General features: G+C 45.0%; 1 protein-coding gene across 1 annotated transcript in view; it reads left to right on the forward strand.

The window, feature by feature from the left end:
• KDM3B (lysine demethylase 3B) overlaps positions 1–19,319 on the forward strand; it is a 98,899-nt gene that overhangs the window by 6,837 nt on the left and 72,743 nt on the right. Inside the window, exons 2-4 of the mRNA XM_077265560.1 lie at positions 5,072–5,239; positions 5,926–6,039; positions 6,135–6,243. Coding sequence (XP_077121675.1) covers positions 5,072–5,239; positions 5,926–6,039; positions 6,135–6,243 — 391 coding nt within the window. The remainder of the gene's footprint in view (positions 1–5,071; positions 5,240–5,925; positions 6,040–6,134; positions 6,244–19,319) is intronic.

Genomic DNA, 19,319 nt, shown 5'->3' on the forward strand with positions numbered 1-19,319 from the left:
GAGGTGACATCTAGGCCAGAGAGGTAGATCTGAGCGTCATCAGCATAAAGATGGTACTGGAAGCCATAGGACCTTATGCGTTGTCCCAGGCCGAGTGTATAGATTGAGAAGAGTAAGGGCCCAAGGACAGAGCCTTGAGGGACACCAACAGAGGGGGCGAGATGAAGAGGTAGTTTGGGAGTAGGAAACGCTAAATGTGCGGTTGTTAAGGTATGAGGAGATCCAAGATAGGGCGAGGTCTTTGACCCCAAAGGAAGAGAGGATCTGTAGTAGGAGGCAGTGGTCAACTGTGTCGAAGACAGAGGACAGGTCTAGAAGGAGGAGTATAGAGAATTGTCTGTTAGCTTTGGCTGTAAGTAGGTCGTTAGTAATTTTGGCCAGGGCAATCTCAGTGGAATGGTGGGGACGGAAGCCAGATTGTAGGTTGTCAAAGAGAGAGAGTTAGATGCAAAGTGAGAGGAAAGTTCAGCATCAACGTGCTGCTCAAGGAGTTTGGATGCAAATGGGAACAAAGATATGGGGCGATAGCTGGACATAGTGCTTGGGTCAAGGGATGGCTTTTTGAGGATGTGTGTGATTGTGGCATGTTTTAAAGCAGAGGGGAAGGTACCTGAAGTTAGTGATAGGTTGAAGAGGAGATGGGTTAGGGTGGGATTAGTGTGGTGGTGAGGTTGGGGAGGAGGTGGGATGGGATGGGATGGAGTCAAGTGCACAAGTGGTAAGGTGTGATTTGGAGAGGGAAGTTATGGGGTTTTTTTTGCATTGGTCTGGTATACAAAGGGGTTGTGCTGGTTTGACGACAAAGATTTGCCTTGTTTGGTCTATCTTATTTTTGAAGTGTGTGGCAAAGTCCTCGGCAACGATTAGGGAACTCAGAGGGGGCAGTGGTAGGTGGAGGAGGGAGTTAAAAGTGTTGAACAACTGTTTGGGGTTGTGGGATAAGGAAGATACAAGGGTTGTGAAGTAGGCCTGTTTAGCAGAGGTGAGAGCTGATGAATGTGAGTGTTGCTTGTTTGAGTGCAGTGAAATCGTCCTGCGAGTGTGTTTTCGTCCAACGCCGTTCTGCAATTCTGGACACTTGCCGAAGCTTATTAGTGATGTTATTGTGCCAGGGTTGTCTATTGGTTTGTCGCACTCTGCTATGCATGACAGGGGCAACCATGTCAATAGCTGATGCAAGAGTGGCATTGTAGAAAGCAGTGGCAGTGCCTGTGTCGTGGAATGAGGACATCGATGCTAGTGATAGAGTCAGGTGTGCGAGGATGACATCTGAAAAATGTGTATGTTCCTAGCTTAGCCTTTAAAGGGAACGTGTCAATAGGATTTCAGTTCCCAATGTGTGGTCGGTATAAAGTAGGGACAGAGACCTTGGCTCTAGCATTGGAAAGCCCAAGTGGGTGTCTTGCCATGGTTCTCATAAAATCTTTTTTTGTTTTTATGCTGCAGCTGTTCTGTGAGCGGCTGGATCTTTTTTCGCCGGTGTGTTGATTGACAGCTTTTTTCCTTGTACTCGGAGAAAATTGTAAATCAGTGTTTGTCAATCAGTGGTGAGGAAACCCGCGGCTCATGAACGTGGAGCTTCCACTGCGGCTAAGTAACCCGTTCAAGACCAAGCCATTGTCCGCCATTTATGTGTCTGTGGTTTTAAGAGCTCATTTTCTTCTCTTTATCTGACAATTGGACACCTGTTTCAGCAGCTGTCTGCCTTTGTACAATTGGTTACTGTGCAGTGGCATTTTAAAACTTCATTGCAGAGTAATATGCTGAAGTGCCCAGACGTTTAAAATCTATAGGCAGTCTGCACTAAGGGTGATTTTATGACAATTACTGCAAGAAATCAAGATCGTGACCCAGTATTGGAATGGTTTTTTTTTGCCACTAGTTTATGGTGCTGTCAGTTCGTGCCACATAGAGAGATAAAGGGTCTGCAATCAGCGTTAGGAAGATTTCACCAAAGTGCTGGCTAGAAGAATATAGAGCGACAAGCCATATTTACGTTTTAACTTGGCCTGTGTCTTTTTCTTTTTTTTCAAACGTTGCTTTAATCACACCATCGCTAGAATGCAAATTGCACAGTACACCATATCATTGTGATTGAAGTGATGTTAGAGAAAGGCAGCCATTATGTACCAACACAGGTCAGAAAAAGAATGCACTTATAAGATGCAGCAGCCCCCCTTGATAAAGGCACTGGTAACACAGGTGCAAAATACTGATGAAACAACCACTCAATTACTGTTCATGGAGGGGGGTGTTTGCCTTGTATTAGAATTGCACACTGATAATGCTTGTATAGGGCACCAGTTACACTAATGTAGTGCACAGTGATAAGGTTTGTGTAGGGTGCCAGTCACAGACATCGTGCACTGTGTCTGACTTACAGCCTATGTGCTACTCCTGTTCAATTTACTGTGGTGTTGTTTCTGACATGGATCTGATCACACATTGCACCTTACTGTGTCTAAAGATTCTGCACTACCCCTCCCTTCTTAGACATTGATGGAGGAATATATGCACAGCAAGTCAAATTGTGGTGAGGCAGGAAAGCATCCAAGTCTTCGGAGAGGGCAGATCTGACAGGCAGCACTGTGTCAAAATTAAGTTAGGGAAGCGTTCACACGCAGTCTTCAAATGGGATTGGGGTCAATTACACAGGCTGTATAGAGAGAGGTAAGAGCCCACACATAGCGCAGTATACAGAGGGGCAAGAATCGCATCCACCCCGTACACTTTTATGATTAGCTCAGCCATGCTTGCATGTATTCAATAGGAAAAAGGGAGTAAGCTGCTGCCAGTTACCTCTGGTGGAAACTTATCATCTAAGAACAAAAAGGTTTGGACATTCACCTTATCTCCCCTGACATTGCTGGGGGAGAAGAGTCAGGAGGCCCCTTGTGCTGCATTAGCTCACAGTGTTTTATGTATGGCCAGCTTTATTCTCTGTATTTACAGATCTGCTATACAGAAATGACATTTTAAAAATAAAATAACATTTTTGCAAAAGTACCAGAGATTGCGACTCTATTTTTTATGATTTTTAAACCTGATCAAGGTTTACAGATAACAGTGACCCTAAACTAAACTCCCCAGAGAGTAGATTCTGCACACGAGGCCTGCCTGGCCTGGTTACACACAGATATTTTGTGACAATCACAGCACTAGTGCCAATATACATGCTACAATTAAGGCTGTCCTGGAATTATTTGCATACATACTGGATCTTACCAGGAGGGTGTGGTCTCAGATCTGCAGAAAATCACAGGAATTTTGAAAACCCCATTCACACATAGTGGTAAAATCTGCCCTAATTTGAGAGCATGCTGGTTCTTGTGTGGCTCTTCATTGTGGATTTCATGGGCTACAAGGCTGCGTAATGGAGTAAGATGATGTCTGTGACACTCTACAAGACACTGTGATGTTGACCAAATATGCAACAGAGAGTGTTCCCATTGTGAGAATATGGACCCTTGTGGCCATGCACACAGACTTATTATCTTGTGTTAGGCTATGTTCCCACAATGAGTTTTTGGTGAGTTTCTAATGGAGCTTTTTTGCACTTTTTAGGTAAAATAAGATACCTGTGCTTTTTCGAGTGAGGTTCTTTTTTTGAACGTGTTTTTATAATGTTTTTGATGCTGTGTTTTTTGTTTCAAATAAAGCTCCTTTTGGCTTTGACAACTTTTTATTGATACAGTCAATGGAAACGCGCTAAAAAGTTATATGCGTTGTTTGCTTGCGGATTTAATGCAATTCTATGGAGAAAGATCCACGCACAACTCTGCATGCTCGCAAAAGAAATTGGCATGTTTCTGATTTCAAAAACTCACCGCACGTCCATTTACATAGTGTGAAAAAAGCACAAGGGGCATGAGATTTTTATACATTTCATCCACTTTGCTGGACCTGTGAGATGCAGTTTTTTTTTTTTTGCATTGTAAAAATACGCAACATCAAAAACTCAACGTGGGGACTTAACTATAGCTTCTATAGCAGTCAATGGGGCTATACAGCAATTATATTGTTACATTTAGGGCTCATACATCCGATTTTTGCACACAAGTGCTGTGCATGGTTTTTATGGATACTACTCGTACCTGTGACAGTCTAAAGGACCATTCAGTCAAGGAGATATATTCAATTTTGATCCGAGGTCTGATGAAAATCGCCAATGCAAGTCTGTGGGTTCATGAAAAAGTCGGACCGGACTTGGATGACACCCGAGTGCGGTTCAGTTTCACGGACTGTGAGAACGGAAAAGGGGGAGAAACATTTTCTTTGTATGAGAAAAACTGATGACACTAGGACCACACTTTGAGAAAAGTCTGATAAGAATAGGCTGTTTCTCTCAAACGTGGAAATATCGGACATGTGAATGAGCCCTTACTCTAGTTTAATGCGGAGGGTTTAATGTCAGGTTCACTGAAGGATGTGACCGAAAAAGAAATGTTGCTTACTGCATCAGAAACCTCTGAGAGATATTGCTTATAGGGGGGAATATCTGGTTATGGAGGCACCATACAGGAACACAAGGGGTGCCTTTTAGTAGTGTAGAACTTGGTTTAACAAATAGAACTTGGTTTAACAAATCTATATAGGTCAAGTAAATTCCCACTTAAATTATCATTTTTTTAAATTGAGGAGGACCATGACAGTGCCAAACCAATGTGTCTTCACCCTAGTGATGCAATGTTTTGGCTGTAAAAAAGCATATCCAGGGCAGCACGGTGGCTCAGTGGTTAGCACTGCAGCCTTGCAGCACTGGAGTCCTGGGTTCAAATCCCACCATGGACAACATCTGCAAGGTGTGTTTGTATGTTCTCCCAGTGTTTGCATAGATTTCCTCCGGGTTCTCCGGTTTCCTCCCACATTCCAAAGACATACTGATAGGGAATGTAGATTGTGAGCCCCAATGGGGACAGTGCAAAACTTGCACCACATAGTGTGAACACATCCGGACACCTTTTGGAGTATTGATTCCTGGGACGTGTCTAGCTCTTTTGTAGCAACCATATTGTCTATTGATTCCTTGTCTGCCCCATGAAAACCACATTTCTTTTTCTTTCTCTATCAGGTGTATGTTGAATTTGATGAAAAAAGCTCCAGACCTCATTCATGGGTGCAAGTCCATGGAAAAGACATTTTGGTGATCTTGCTAGAAGGGCCACTGGTTTGGTCACCAAGAAAAGAACCTATTATTGTCCATGGGAGTCGTATTTGTCCCACACATTGGCCAGCACTGGTGAGTCTCTTCCATGTTACATGTAAAGCCTAACTACACTTACGCTGACCTTTTGTCATGGGCATGCCATACTGGATGGAGAGTGTAGGAAAACTTGAACATTTTTTTCCCCATTGTCATTCTAGTCAAAGAGTTGAATATTATTTTTTGCCAAGAAGTTTGGCCATTTTGAGTGTGAAAATTATTTACACTGTGGGAAAAATCTGGAATAAGTATCGTAATCTGTATATTCATGTCCAGGTGACTCTCACTTCTTGTCTTTTGCCTAAAAGATCATCTTGAGTGCCTGATATAATTCAGTCTGTAGCCCGTCCTTGCCACGTGTCAGAACGGGCTGGTGGCTGAAGACATACAGCTCCCGAGACGTGTCTCTCAATTGACAAGCACTGTATCATATACACTCCGTCAGCACGGCTGCCATATCTGAAGAAATGTGTTTTAACCCATGTTGTGCTTGGCGAGATCTCCAACTTCATCCTTCTCAGTCAGTCTGACAGTTTTATAACCGTTAATTCAATATGTCCATAGGTAGAATGAAATAAGACATCGGATTGCATATATCAAGGTATCATGCTAGGCTGCTTCCTAGGACCTACATGCTATATAGACGGCTACTGACAGTTTCCCTTTAAGATAATTCAGTTCTGAAATCTCTCTTCAGCGAGACTGATATGTTTTCTTTGCAGACATTCACAACCCTGGTGGATAAGTTGGGTCTGGGAGCCCTGGTTCCTATTGAGTTCCTGTTAGAAGAAATCTTGCATTTCCTCCCAGATGCAAGCACTCTCCGTCTCTATCAGGTAGAACCTGCGATTTGTTGTTAAAGAGAAGGGTTTTTTTAATTTGCCTTTTAGTCTCAATGACAGCTAATGAATATTCTTGTATTGTATTTCAGCAGATGGGAGTTGACAGCCACAAAATGGTTTTAAAAGAACAGCCGCTTTTGAGGGATGCAGTCACTGACATCATTAACTCAAGGAAAACCCAAGAAATCATTTTAAGAGGTATGTACTAATGAGGATATTTATGTAGCCAGGTCTGGATGAAATTCCATTGACGCCTGAAGAATAACCCGTGTGACCCTGATTCTGATTGATACTACCATTGTACATTTCACACTAACCGGCTAGCAACAAGATACTATTTTATACATTGCATTGAGTAAAAATCCTGGGGAAAAAAGCAAAAAATGGCATAAAAGATTTTTCAAAGCAGCTAGTTCATATATTTTTGGGGTTGTTTGTAAAAAAAAAAAAAAAAAAAAAAAATGGAGGGGGGAACCTTTCATTAGATTTATGCTGGCTAAGTCATGCGCACCATGAATCAGAGCCTGACTTGCAGCTCCCTGCCCTCTGTGTGATGTTTCAGTAGAGGGTGGTGACCTATGTTGTGGGACTCCGCAGCCACAACTTCTGGCTCACAGCACTGACACATCAAGCCGCTCTCCATATGTATAGGTGAGTCTCCCTACCCCACTAGACCCCCACCCCAAAGAAGCTGACTCAACGTGCATCGTGGTTTGTAGCCCACCCTCCCAGGCTGCTCCATCTATTTTATCTCTATTGGCATCTACTTCAGTGCTCTTCCTTTGGTATTTGCAGTTTATTTATTGCTTCATTGGTGGGGGACACAGGTAACCATGGGTGTATGCTGCTGTCACTAGGAGGCTGACACTAGGCAAAAAAGTGTTCCACTCTCGGATCAGCATGGCAGGACCTTATCTCGTGTCGCCTTACGGTGTTTCAGGGCGATTCCAGGTGGTCGGTCCTGGCCAGTTCCCCGGTCCGCTCCCCGGAGCAGGAAGACAGTGGTCACTTGCTAGTGGCCTCTCCCTTTTTAGGGGTCCACACCGACTTCTGCACTGTCCAGGACCAAGACGGTACGGGAAGGAGAATGCCCATTATATCCCATTGACCACTCCCCCCCCCTTCTCACTTGGGGGCTCCTGATGCCATCCTCGTGTATGTGAAGGAGTCGGGACTCACGTTTCAAAGTACTATCCCTCCTACTTGCACAGTCCCTCTGCAAGGTGGCGTGGGTGCATCGGTGGAGCCCATGGCGCTCCTGAGGTGCCACAGCTTCTTTCTTAATTTAGTCCCCAGCTTGGGGCCTTCAATCTGTGCACACCACTTTCCCTGGCACCTCAGTAATTCCTGCTAGTTTGCTTTTCTCTCCAATAAGAGAGTTCGCCTCTTATTTCCCTGGTGGCTAGTACACGCCCATTCCAGTGCATGTCAGTGTTTTAGCGAGCACTCAACTTCAAGATGGGATGCTGAACAATTTATTGTGTAGTGTCAACAACAAAACGTTTCGGTCCATTCAGACCTTCAGACCACTACGGCATGCAGTAACGACTAGCGGTGGACAACCGCGTCTTCACCCGGATAGACATAAGCTTGAAAAGTACTCCAGAAGCAATTACTGGTATACAAGTGATTCCAATAGGGTTCTATTGGCAGTGCATTCTCATTCTACACACCTCACAATTTGTAACTGAGGAAGGTCTGAATGGACCGAAACGTTTTGTTGTTGACACTACACAATAAATTGTTCAGCATTCCATCTTGAAGTTGAGTGCCGGGTTTTGTTACATGTATTACTTAGAAGGTGTGGGAACCTACCCGTGCACCTACGGCAGCAGTGCTCACGGTTCAGTCCACCGCATAGTGTTTTAGCGAGCGACTGTCCTCACGCTTGCGGGGCCTATTACAGGGCCTTTTTTCTACTGGCCATTCCTCGGCGTGCCAACCTCGCATGTCTGCCTTTTTTGGCCTATAGGATCTCATTTCTGTGGGATCCCGCAGCACGTATTGCCTGGGACCGACCACTGCTTCTCCTGCACTCTGTCTCCGACATGTCCACGGCTGCCAGGTGCAGCTCTGGGGACACAGCAGCTCCAGCAAATTGGCAATGACAAGGCCTTCCTCTTCAGAACCGGGTATGCTCTGTCCAGGCTGAATCTTTTTTTCAGAGGCTTATCCCTCCGCAGCAGTACCCCTCAGGCCTTCACATATGCCCAGACATAGGGAACCTCACTTCCTTCCCTCCCCACTGTCATTCACTAAATACATAGTTAAATAGGTTGAAAAAATACCTAGGTCCACCAAGTACAAGCTTTCTCCACCAATTGTACATTTGTCACTAAATTAACTATAACCCACAATGTTGTGTATTGAGGAAATCATCCAGCCCTTTTTTAAAAGCTGTTATAGTTTCTGCCATTACTACCTCTTGCAGTAGGGCATTCCACACTCTGACGGCTCTTCCTGTAAAGAACCCTTTCCTAGCTTCCGTAAACGCCTTTCTTCCACCCGTAAAGAGTGCCCCCTAGTCCTTAGTATGGTCTTTGGAAGGAATAAGTCATGTGCCAGGGCGTCTTTTTTTCTAAGCTAAATAAGTCCAGCTTTTCGACCCTTTCATCATACGCCTGTAACCTCAGCGAAAAGAAAAGACCCTCAGGCCAGTCCTGGGCCTTCTGCCAGACCTGCAGCCTTTCCACCATGCTAGCATCACAGGAGCCCCATGCCGCCCGGGATGAGAGCACACCCCCTCCCCCAGAGTGGGCTGTTGCTATTTCTCAATCAGTTTCTGACCTAACCAAGGTGTCTCTGTCCCTGGTGCAGATCATAGAACGCTTACCTCACTTGTCTGCCGCCACCAGTGCTCCGACTGTTTCTCAGGATGATTCACAGGCATCTCAACACCACTCTCAGAAGGGCAGACCAAGGATTACATCCAAGAAGCCTACTCACTCTAGATCCTCATCCAGCTCCCCCATCCCTGTTTACTTCATCCAGGATGCCTTCAGTATCCCACGCCTCCTCCCCTGAGGTGGCCCTGGGGTCCAAACCAGAGTCCCGCTCAGACTCTGAGCCCGACACGAACCAGACCTCCAAGCTTCAGGATATGGTCAACAACCTCATATCAGTCATTAGCCAGACCCTAAATATTAAGGAGGATGAGGTTTCCCCCAGGATCACTCCGTCTTATTCAAAAGGGTAAAACGTCCTTCTCGGATGTTTTCCAATCACAAGGAGTTTGAGGGAATATTTATTAAACATTGGGAACATCCAGACAAGTGGTTTCCTTGTTGAAAGCAATTGGATATCCTATATCCCTTTAGTCCGGACCTCATTAACAAATGGACAGAGTCGCCGGTCTCCTGTCTCTCCGCCAAAACGGTTCTGTTTCTGCCCAACGGTTTTTCTCTGAAGGACACCACCGACAGATCGAAACACTAGCCAAATCAGCCTTTGAGGCTGCTGGCGCTTCCCACTGTCCCGCCTTCGCTTCCACCTGGGTATCCAAGTCCATTCCGCTTGGGCAAAACTCCTCCAACATTTTATCGTCCGCCTCTCCAGACGAGCTGGCTGACCTTGTGGTTCAGATCGCCCATGCAGGAAAGTATTAACTCACCACGTCCCTGGAGGTCGCCAATTGTTCAGCCCGTGTCACCAGCAATATCATTGACATACAAAGAATCCTCTAGCTTAAAGTCTGGAATGCAGATCCTGCGCCAAAGAAGCTAACCTGCTTATTTCAGGGTTCAAGACTCATTGGGTCTAAACAGAATCAAATTATTTTTGAACCTACCGACGGTAAGAGCACTTCCTTTCCTCAGCCTAAGCCTAAACGTTCCTTCATCAGGCACATTCCCTTCAGTTTCGTCCCTTCTCCTCCCCTGGGATCTCCTCCCAACAGGATCGTTCTCCCGCTCAGCGGGAGAGGAGGAAGCTGTCCTTCAAGCCAGTCCCTCACTGGCACACAAGGAGTCACTCTTCAAAACCCTCAGGGTCCCAGTCCAATAGATTCTTTTATGTATGACTGGTTACTCCCACTTGGGAATCCTCCCAGGGGTGGGTGGCCGTCGTCTTCGTTGTGGTCGATGACGCCTGGGTCAGAGATATCGTGACCTCAGGCTACAAGATCGAATCCTCCCTGACCCCCAGTTAGATGTTTTTTCAAGTCCCACCCCCAAGGCTCACATCTCAGGTCCCAGATTTCTTTCAAGCCATCTCCTCTCTTCTTCGGACACACGTCATCGTACTCCTTCCTCAGGAAGACTTTTCAGGTTTTATTCCAACCTGTTTGTGGTTTGAAAGAAGGACAGTTCTCTCTGTCCGATTCTGGGCCTCAAATGGCTATACTGTCGAGTCCACCTCTACATCATTTCAGGATGGAATCTCTTGGCTCAGAAATCATCTCTATGGAACTCGAGGAGTTCCTCTGCTCGGTGGACATTCAGTATTATTATTTTTTATTATTATATCGCCAATTATTCCATGGCGCTTTACATGTGAGGAGGGGTATACATAATAAAAACAAGTACAGTAATCTTAAACAATACAAGTCACGACTGGTACAGGAGGAGAGAGGACCCTGCCCGCGAGTGCTCACAATCTACAAGGGATGCGTGAGGAATACAGTAGGCGAGGTTAAAGCTGGTCGTGCAGTGGTTTGGTCGAACGGTGGTTATGGCAGGTTGTAGGATTGTCGGAAGAGGAAAAGTATGCCTACCTTTACATTCCAATTTGTGTCCCACATCAGAGATGTCTCCGATTCGAGAGTCAGGAGGAAAACTACTAATTCACTGCTCTCCTTCGACCAAGCTTCTACCCCATGGTGTTTGCTAATATGATGGCAACCGTCATGGTCATTCTTCGATCCAAGGGGGTAGTACCGTATTTTTCGGACTATAAGACGCACCGGACTATAAGGTGCACCCAGGTTTTAGAGGTGGAAAATAGGGAAAATAATATTTGAAGCAAAAAAATGTGGTAAAATATTTAATAACATACTATTATATGTGGTGTTATTATATATAATAGTATGTTATTATGTTGGAAGCTGTGGGACCAGTGTGGTGTCTGTGAAGTACTATATGAAGATGCTGGAGGGTGAGTATAAGAATGGGGGCACAGGGCTTATATTGAAAGCACCACTCCAGCAATGCAAAATAACACTGGAGTGCGGCTTTAAAATCCCATGGGAGATTTTATGCTATCCGTATCTCTTCAACGCTGGGTTTCCAGTCTGTCCTGCGGCTCCACGTGACCAGTGACGTCACAATAGGTCCTGCTCCATTCACCACACGGTGCACACACTGTGAGGAAGCAAGTGACCAGGCTTAGAAGTCGGAACTACAGGACGCCGGAGATCTACAGCACCGAAGAAGGAACATCGTCTCTTCTACTTAACACGTGAGCTCCAACTTAAGATAACAGGCTGCGTGCACACAGCAGATTTACTACCAGGCTTAATCTGTCTGCAGCACGCAGCTCTGTCTTTTGTCATTGAAGCACTGCCACCGGCCGGGGCTGCTTCATGTAACGCAGTTCTTTCACAGCATTTTTTACTTTTTTCATGCATGTTCTAGAAAACGAGAATTGAAAGCTTCCCACCTTACCGTGGAGACTTTTCTATAAGTGGGAATCATACATACACTTTCTATCTAATCAGACTCTGATTCTCTAGTGACTAGCATTCTATGCAAATAAGTCCAGCTATTCCCTGCACCGGTTGCCATTCCTGGACACAATCTCATTATTTGGTTTCATCTTTCAACCCTGGTGGATGGTTACTATAATATATGTTTTTCATTTCATCTGCATATATCCGTGGGTAATTATATTTATTGTTATTAGGTTAAATTTCATTGTTACCATTGCAAGTTGTTCTTTGGGTTGCGTATTTAGAATTACATCATTGCAGTACCATTTTATTGTATACAGTTTCTGGTTCTGTTCAAACTCTCGTAGTGTGCGCAAATTTATTTTGATCATCTTCATGTGTTACAATTGACAAAAGAGTGTTTTTTTGTCTAAATTTGCAGCCCAACGAGTTATCGTATATTAAGCGCCGCTTTAATCTTTTTGTTTTGAGAACTATAACTCCCAGCATGTCCTGCAGATCCTATGACATGCTGGGAGTTATAGTTCACTAAAGGAGTGGCAGAGTGCTTTATTGTGTTTTGGAAAGACTAACCTCTTAATTGTGGCAGCCAGCCTGTGGTGAGGTAAAAGCATCCCATGACTGCACACACAGAGCCCTCCCTCTTGTTGCCTTTCCACAGCACAGGTAATGGAAGCCAGCAGATTCTAGTGTTGGAGTCTGAAGGACCTGTGATGATGTCAAGAAGAAGGAGGGCTCTGTGCTGCCATGTGATGCTCCAGCCCGCCCACTTCTGACATCACACAGGTCCTCCTTGTGCACACTGCACAGCACTCAGCTCCAGCCCAGGAAGGTACCAGCGATCTCCTCTCCCCCGGACCCTGCTGCTACTGCCTCCTCCTCCCCCGGACACACGGATCTCCCCAGCTGCTGCAGGAATCAGCGCTGAGGAAACCATGTGTGTCCCTGCTTAAGTGCAGTATTCATTTGCTGTTTCGGGCTCACCGCTCAGCTGATAAGTGGGCGGGGAGTAGCTAATGAATATTCACTGCACTTAATCATCGGGACCACATGGTTTCCCCAGCGCTGATTTCCTGGCAGTGGGGACATTTTTCTGCCTCCTGAAGTGGGATAACAGTGCGATCCCACTCACTGCTGCCCCCCTCCCCACATGCTACATCCCTACCATAAGACGCACCCACACTTTCCTCCCAAATTTGGAGGGAAAAAAGTGCGTCTTATGGTCAGAAAAATACGGTAATTATCCCCGGTCTGGGCGATCTCTTGATCAAGGGTTTGTCATACCGAGACTGTCGCCAGAGATCACCTTGGACACTCTTGACCGTCTTGGCTGGATAGTCAACAGGGCAAAGTCATTCCTGATTCCAACTCAACGCCTAGTATTCTTGGGCATGCTGTTCAATACCCCTACCTAGATCCTCCTTCCAGAGGAAAAGATCTCATCTCTCTGTCTACGGATTCGATCCATGAGGCATCCATCTCCGTATCCCCTTTTGCTCTGCATGCGTGTAGTGGGGAAGATGATGGAAGCTGTGCCCTTTGTGCAGGTCCATACCCTGTCGTCTTGGGACAAAAGGTTCTCTTCCCTGGACCTTCCCATTCTACTGCCCCTCCGATTAAGGCAGTCTCTGACATAGTGGATCCTCTCCCCATCTGCTCTACTCGGAAAATCATTCCTTCCTCTCCACTGGCATGTTGTCACCACCACCGCCAGTCTACCCGGATAGGGAGGGGGTCTTCCTTCATCACACAGTCCAGGGTCGCTGGAATTCTCGGGAGGCCTCCCTTCCCATCAGTCTACTGGAAATCAGAGCAGTGGAACGAAAGAGACAAAGTCCTCCAATACCAATAAACTTTAAATATAAACTATGCACTGTATGTCTTGTACTTAATTTTATTCATATTTCGACTTATATTGGTCTGTGGTTTCTTATATATGGCATACTATATTTATATATATATATATATATATATATATATATATATATATATATATATATATATACACTCACCGGCCACTTTATTAGGTACACCATGCTAGTAACGGGTTGGACCCCCTTTTGCCTTCAGAACTGCCTCAATTCTTCGTGGCATAGATTCAACAAGGTGCTGGAAGCATTCCTCAGAGATTTTGGTCCATATTGACATGATGGCATCACACAGTTGCCGCAGATTTGTCGGCTGCACATCCCAAAGATGCTCCATACAAGGCAGGATGGATCCATGCTTTCATGTTGTTTACGTCAAATTCTGACCCTACCATCCGAATGTCGCAGCAGAAATCGAGACTCATCAGACCAAGCAACGTTTTTCCAATCTTCTACTGTCCAATTTCGATGAGCTTGTACAAATTGTAGCCTCAGTTTCCTGTTCTTAGCTGAAAGGAGTGGTACCCGGTGTGGTCTTCTGCTGCTGTAGCCCATCTGCCTCAAAGTTCGACGCACTGTGCGTTCAGAGATGCTCTTAGGCCTACCTTGGTTGTAACGGGTGGCGATTTGAGTCACTGTTGCCTTTCTATCAGCTCGAACCAGTCTGCCCATTCTCCTGTGACCTCTGGCATCAACAAGGCATTTCCGCCCACAGAACTGCCGCTCACTGGATTTTTTTTCTTTTTCGGACCATTCTCTGTAAACCCTAGAGATGGTTGTGCGTGAAAATCCCAGTAGATCAGCAGTTTCTGAAATACTCAGACCAGCCCTTCTGGCACCAACAACCATGCCACGTTCAAAGGCACTCAAATCACCTTTCTTCCCCATACTGATGCTCGGTTTGAACTGCAGGAGATTGTCTTGACCATGTCTACATGCCTAAATGCACTGAGTTGCCGCCATGTGATTGGCTGATTAGAAATTAAGTGTTAACAAGAAGTTGGACAGGTGTACCTAATAAAGTGGCCGGTGAGTGTATATATATATATATATATATATATATATATATATATATATATATATATATATATATATATACATCGTCCTATTTACGGCATAATCTGATTACTTAAACGTCCAATGTTTGCGTTTTCTTCCATCACATGTATGGTTTACTGGCATTTCCTACTTTTAACTGTTCTTAAAAAAATTATTGTATTTGAATAAAATTTCTTTATATTTAAAGTTTATTGGTATTGGAGGACTTTGTCTCTTTCTTTCCACTGATCTACATGCGGTCCTCCGTGTGTATTTTGGGGCCATTCATTCTTGTGTGGAAATCAGAGCAGTCTACTTCTCCTTTCTCCAGTGACAGGATCTTCTAGCAGGACATCCAGTTCACGTTCAATCAGACAACGCCGTGGCATACATAAATCTCGATGGCGGAATGCGCAGCAAGTCCATTATGATGGAGATATCAAGAATTCTGATTTAAGCATAGCGCCGTGTTCCAGCAATATCGGCAGTGCACAATTCAGGGGTGGACAATTGGGCCACCGACTTCCTAAGTCGTCAGAGTTTCTCCTCGGGCGAGTGTTCCTTGAATCCCGTCATCTTCGATCAGAAATGGGGCACCCCTGACGTCGACCTAATGGGCGTTTCGGATGAATGACAAGGTGCCTTTTCTTCGTAGCCAGGTCTCGTGACCCCCTGGGGATCGATTACAGTGCCATGGTCATCCCATAGTCTCAATTTCAGCTTCCTTACCTCTTTCCTCCTCTCCCACTGATCCTGAGTATCATCAAGAAAATCAAGGTGGAGGAAATTTTAGTAATCCTGGTGGATCCAGACTGGCCCAGAAGGGCCTGGTACGCAGAGTTATTTCCCTGGAAACTTCCAGACCTACTCTCACAAGATTCCCTCTTCCATCAGAGTTCTCGGTCTCTGAATATTATTAGCATGGCCATTGAGGCCGCCATTCTGAGAGAAGCAGGTTTTTCTTGCCTTGTCGTACGTCCTCACGCATTTATCATCAGTATCGGAAGGCCTTTTTTCGTTGGTGTGAAGACAACCACTCTGCTCCTATGTCTTTTTCCTTTCCATCTATCCTGGGTTTTCTCCTGTCAGGCCTCGACTCTGGGCTTTCTCTTGGAACCCTTATGGTCAGGTCTCCGTACTTTCAATTCTTTTTCAATGAAATTTGGCTTCTGTTCCCCAGGTCAAGACCTTCCTCCAGGGAGTTGATCGTCAGGCACCTCCAAATCGTCCTCCAGTAGGCCCGTGGGATCTTAATCTAGTCCTTTGTGTTCTTCAGCAATCTCCATTTGAACCCATTCAGGACATTTCGTCTTTCCTGGAAGGTTGCTTTTTTGGTAGCCATCATATTCATCAGAATAGTCTCTTGAGTGGTCGCTCTCTCACCGCTCTCCGTTCTTCGTACTCCATCAGGGCAAGGTGGTTCTCAGACCTGTCCCTTCCTTCATGGCAAAGGTGGTCTCCTCCTTCCACATTAATGAGGACTTCGTTCTGCTTTCTTTCTGTCCATATCCAGTTCATCCCCTTGAAAAGTGTCTTCATAAGCTGGACCTGGTCAGAGCTCTTCGTTTCTACCTCTCAAGAGCCGCTTCTTTCAGATGCTCTTGACACCTCGTTTGTCATCCCTGAAGGTCGCCATAAGGGTCTTCCTGCATCCAAATCTACCATCGCCCGCAGGATTAGCTTGGCTAAACTGGAGGCATATCATGTTAAAGACAGATAACCCCCTCTGGATTAAGGGCTCACGCCACCTAGGTGGTGGGGGCCTCTTTTGCCGTTCATCACCAGTCCTCTGCATCTTAGATTTGGAAGGCTCAACACTTTCGCGAGGTTCTACAGAATTCATACCCATGCTTTGGCTGATGCAGGCTCGGGGAAGAAAGGTCCTACAGGTGGCAGTCACCTGCCATCTGACCTGATTTGTCCAAGTTATTCTGTTCCATTCCTCGGGGCCGCTTTAGGACATCCCATGGTTTCCTGTGTCCCCTAATGAAGCAATAAAGAAAAAAGGATTTTTGGTACTCACCGTAAAATTGCTTTCTTGGAGCCTTCATTGGTGGACACAGCCCCTCCTTTTTTGTGCCTATGGTGGGCCTATGTGCCTTCTGTTGGGCATGCACATAGCTGTGCTATTGTTGCTTATCCTACTGCTTTTTCACTGACTGACATACTTTGTGCCAGTTGATGGGGTGTACACTGCTGAGGAGTAGCTATTTCCTTCTTTGCTTAGTGTCAGCCTCCTAGCGACAGCAGCATACACTTATGATTACCTGTGTCCCCCAATGAAGGCTGCAAGAAAGAGATTTTACGGCGAGTACCAAAAAATCCTTTTCCTTACCATTGCTGCCACTATTTTGTCCTTATTATATACAGCCAATTCATGTGCATTTTGTATATTTCACCTTAGTGCATCTGATTTTTGGAGTTTTAAGTCTAAATATTTCTCAATGTTTAGTTGGTTGCTGGGTAGCTTTTTTTTTTTTTTTTTTAATATAAAGCTTATTTTTTTTTTATCTGATTTTATCTTCCTGTTCTTGACTTGCTTTAATAAAGATTGATATGGTTTTTTGACTCACTTTGTATTTGTTCACAATTGCAGCCAGGTATAGTCAGCGTTTAAGAGTAAACATACATTTGAGTGTGTCTTGTCATTGTTTGTTAGCAAGTATTTAGTGACAGGTTCCCTTTAATCATAGGTTGAACATCATTATCATATACTAGATGGTGGCCCGATTCTAGTATTCTAGTTTTCAGAATAATGCAATTTATACACAGGATTCGGTGGGCCGGGCGCGACCAATTAGTGAAGCGTGGGTCAAATTCCGCACCAATTCGCGGCCGGACTGCGTCTGTCGCTGATTGGTCACGCCCGGCCAGCCGCGAACAATCAGTGAAGCCAGGGCCGGCTCCAGGTTTTTGAGGGCCCCGGGCGAAAGAGTCTCAGTGGGCCCCCCTCTTTAACACATACCACGATTCATGATGCACAGATACAGCAGAGAAATATACCACAGCCCACGTAGCATAGAGCACAGCCCACATAGCATATAGCATAGCCCACGTAGCATATAGCACAGCCCACGTAGCATATAGCACAGCCCACGTAGCATATAGCACAGCCCACGTAGCATGTAACAGCCACGTAACATATAGCACAGCCACGTAACATATAGCACAGCCACGTAGCATATAGCACAGCCCACGTAGTATATAGCACAGCCCACGTAGTATATAGCACAGCCCACGTAGTATATAATACAGCCCACGTAGTATATAGCACAGCCACGTAGTATATTGCACAGCTACGTAGTATATAGCACAGCCCACGTAGTATATAACACAGCCACGTAGTATATAGCAGAACTCACGTAGTATATAGCACAGCTCACAGTATATAACACAGCCACGTAGTATTTTGCTCAGCCACGTAATATATTGCATAGCCCACATAGTATATAGCACAGAGACGCAGTATATAACAGAGCTCATGCAGTATATAACACAGCCCACGTAGTATATAGCACAGCGATGTAGTATATAGCACAGAGACATAGTATATAACACAGCCCACGTAGTGTATAGCAATGTGGGCACCTTATCCCTGTTAAAAAAAAATAATTAAAATAAAATATAGTTATATACTCAACTTCTGTCGGCCCCCGGATCCAGGCGAGGCGTTTAGCCATGCTCCTCGCGACGCTCCGGTCCCAAGAATGCATTGCGGTCTTGTGAGATGATGACGTAGCGGTCTCGCGAAACCGCAATGCATGGCCCGGAGCATCGCGAGGAGTGGGAAAGGCGCTGGAAGGTGAGTATGTAATGATTTTTTATTTTTTTTATTATTTTTAACATTAGATCTTTTTACTATTGATGCTGCATAGGCAGCATCAATAGTAAAAAAGTAGGTCACACAGGGTTAATAGCAGCGATAACGAACTGCGTTACACCGCGGCATAACGTGGTGTAGCGCAGCCATTATCCCTGTGTGAGCGCTGACTAGAGGGGGCACTGACAGAGAGTAGGAAGGGGCGAATTCGTGGCCGGACTGTGCCCGTCGCTGATTGGTCGCGGCTGGCCGATCAGCGACGTGGGATTTCCTTGACAGACGGACAAACAGACAGACAAACAGAAGGAAGTGCCCCTTAGACGATTATATATATAGATTGAAATCCTAATGTTATTAGTCTTTTTTTAGCCTGTTCAAGACCGGGGTGTGTATTTTTTGGCATTAAACAGTGTGTTGCCTGGGGTGCGCACTGTTCTAAACACTTTTCACCCTTCCCTTTCCTCCTTTGCATTGATGGGTTGCTGTGACTGGCATTCATAAGAGCCTGCCATGTTTTACTGTATGCTGCATTGCAATATATAGACACAACACCTAATAATATCCATGCATTAAAGCCATGAAGCAATAATCAGAAAAACACCAAATAGTAAACTTCACACTAGGCAAATGTATATGAATATGAATAATTTTATTAAATACAAAAGAACATCTTTATAGTAGCAATGAGGGCATACTCCCAAATACAGGAACATGGAGAGCTATCCAAACAGGAATTACCATCATTATAATAATAATGATGGTAATTCCTGTTTGGATAGCTCTCCATGTTCCTGTATTTGGGAGTATGCCCTCATTGCTACTATAAAGATGTTCTTTTGTATTTAATAAAATTATTCATATTCATATACATTTGCCTAGTGTGAAGTTTACTATTTGGTGTTTTTTTATTGCAATATATAGGACAACGATCTGATGACTGTAG

The sequence above is a fragment of the Ranitomeya variabilis genome, chromosome 5 (assembly GCF_051348905.1).
Source record: "Ranitomeya variabilis isolate aRanVar5 chromosome 5, aRanVar5.hap1, whole genome shotgun sequence".
NCBI lineage: Eukaryota > Metazoa > Chordata > Amphibia > Anura > Dendrobatidae > Ranitomeya > Ranitomeya variabilis.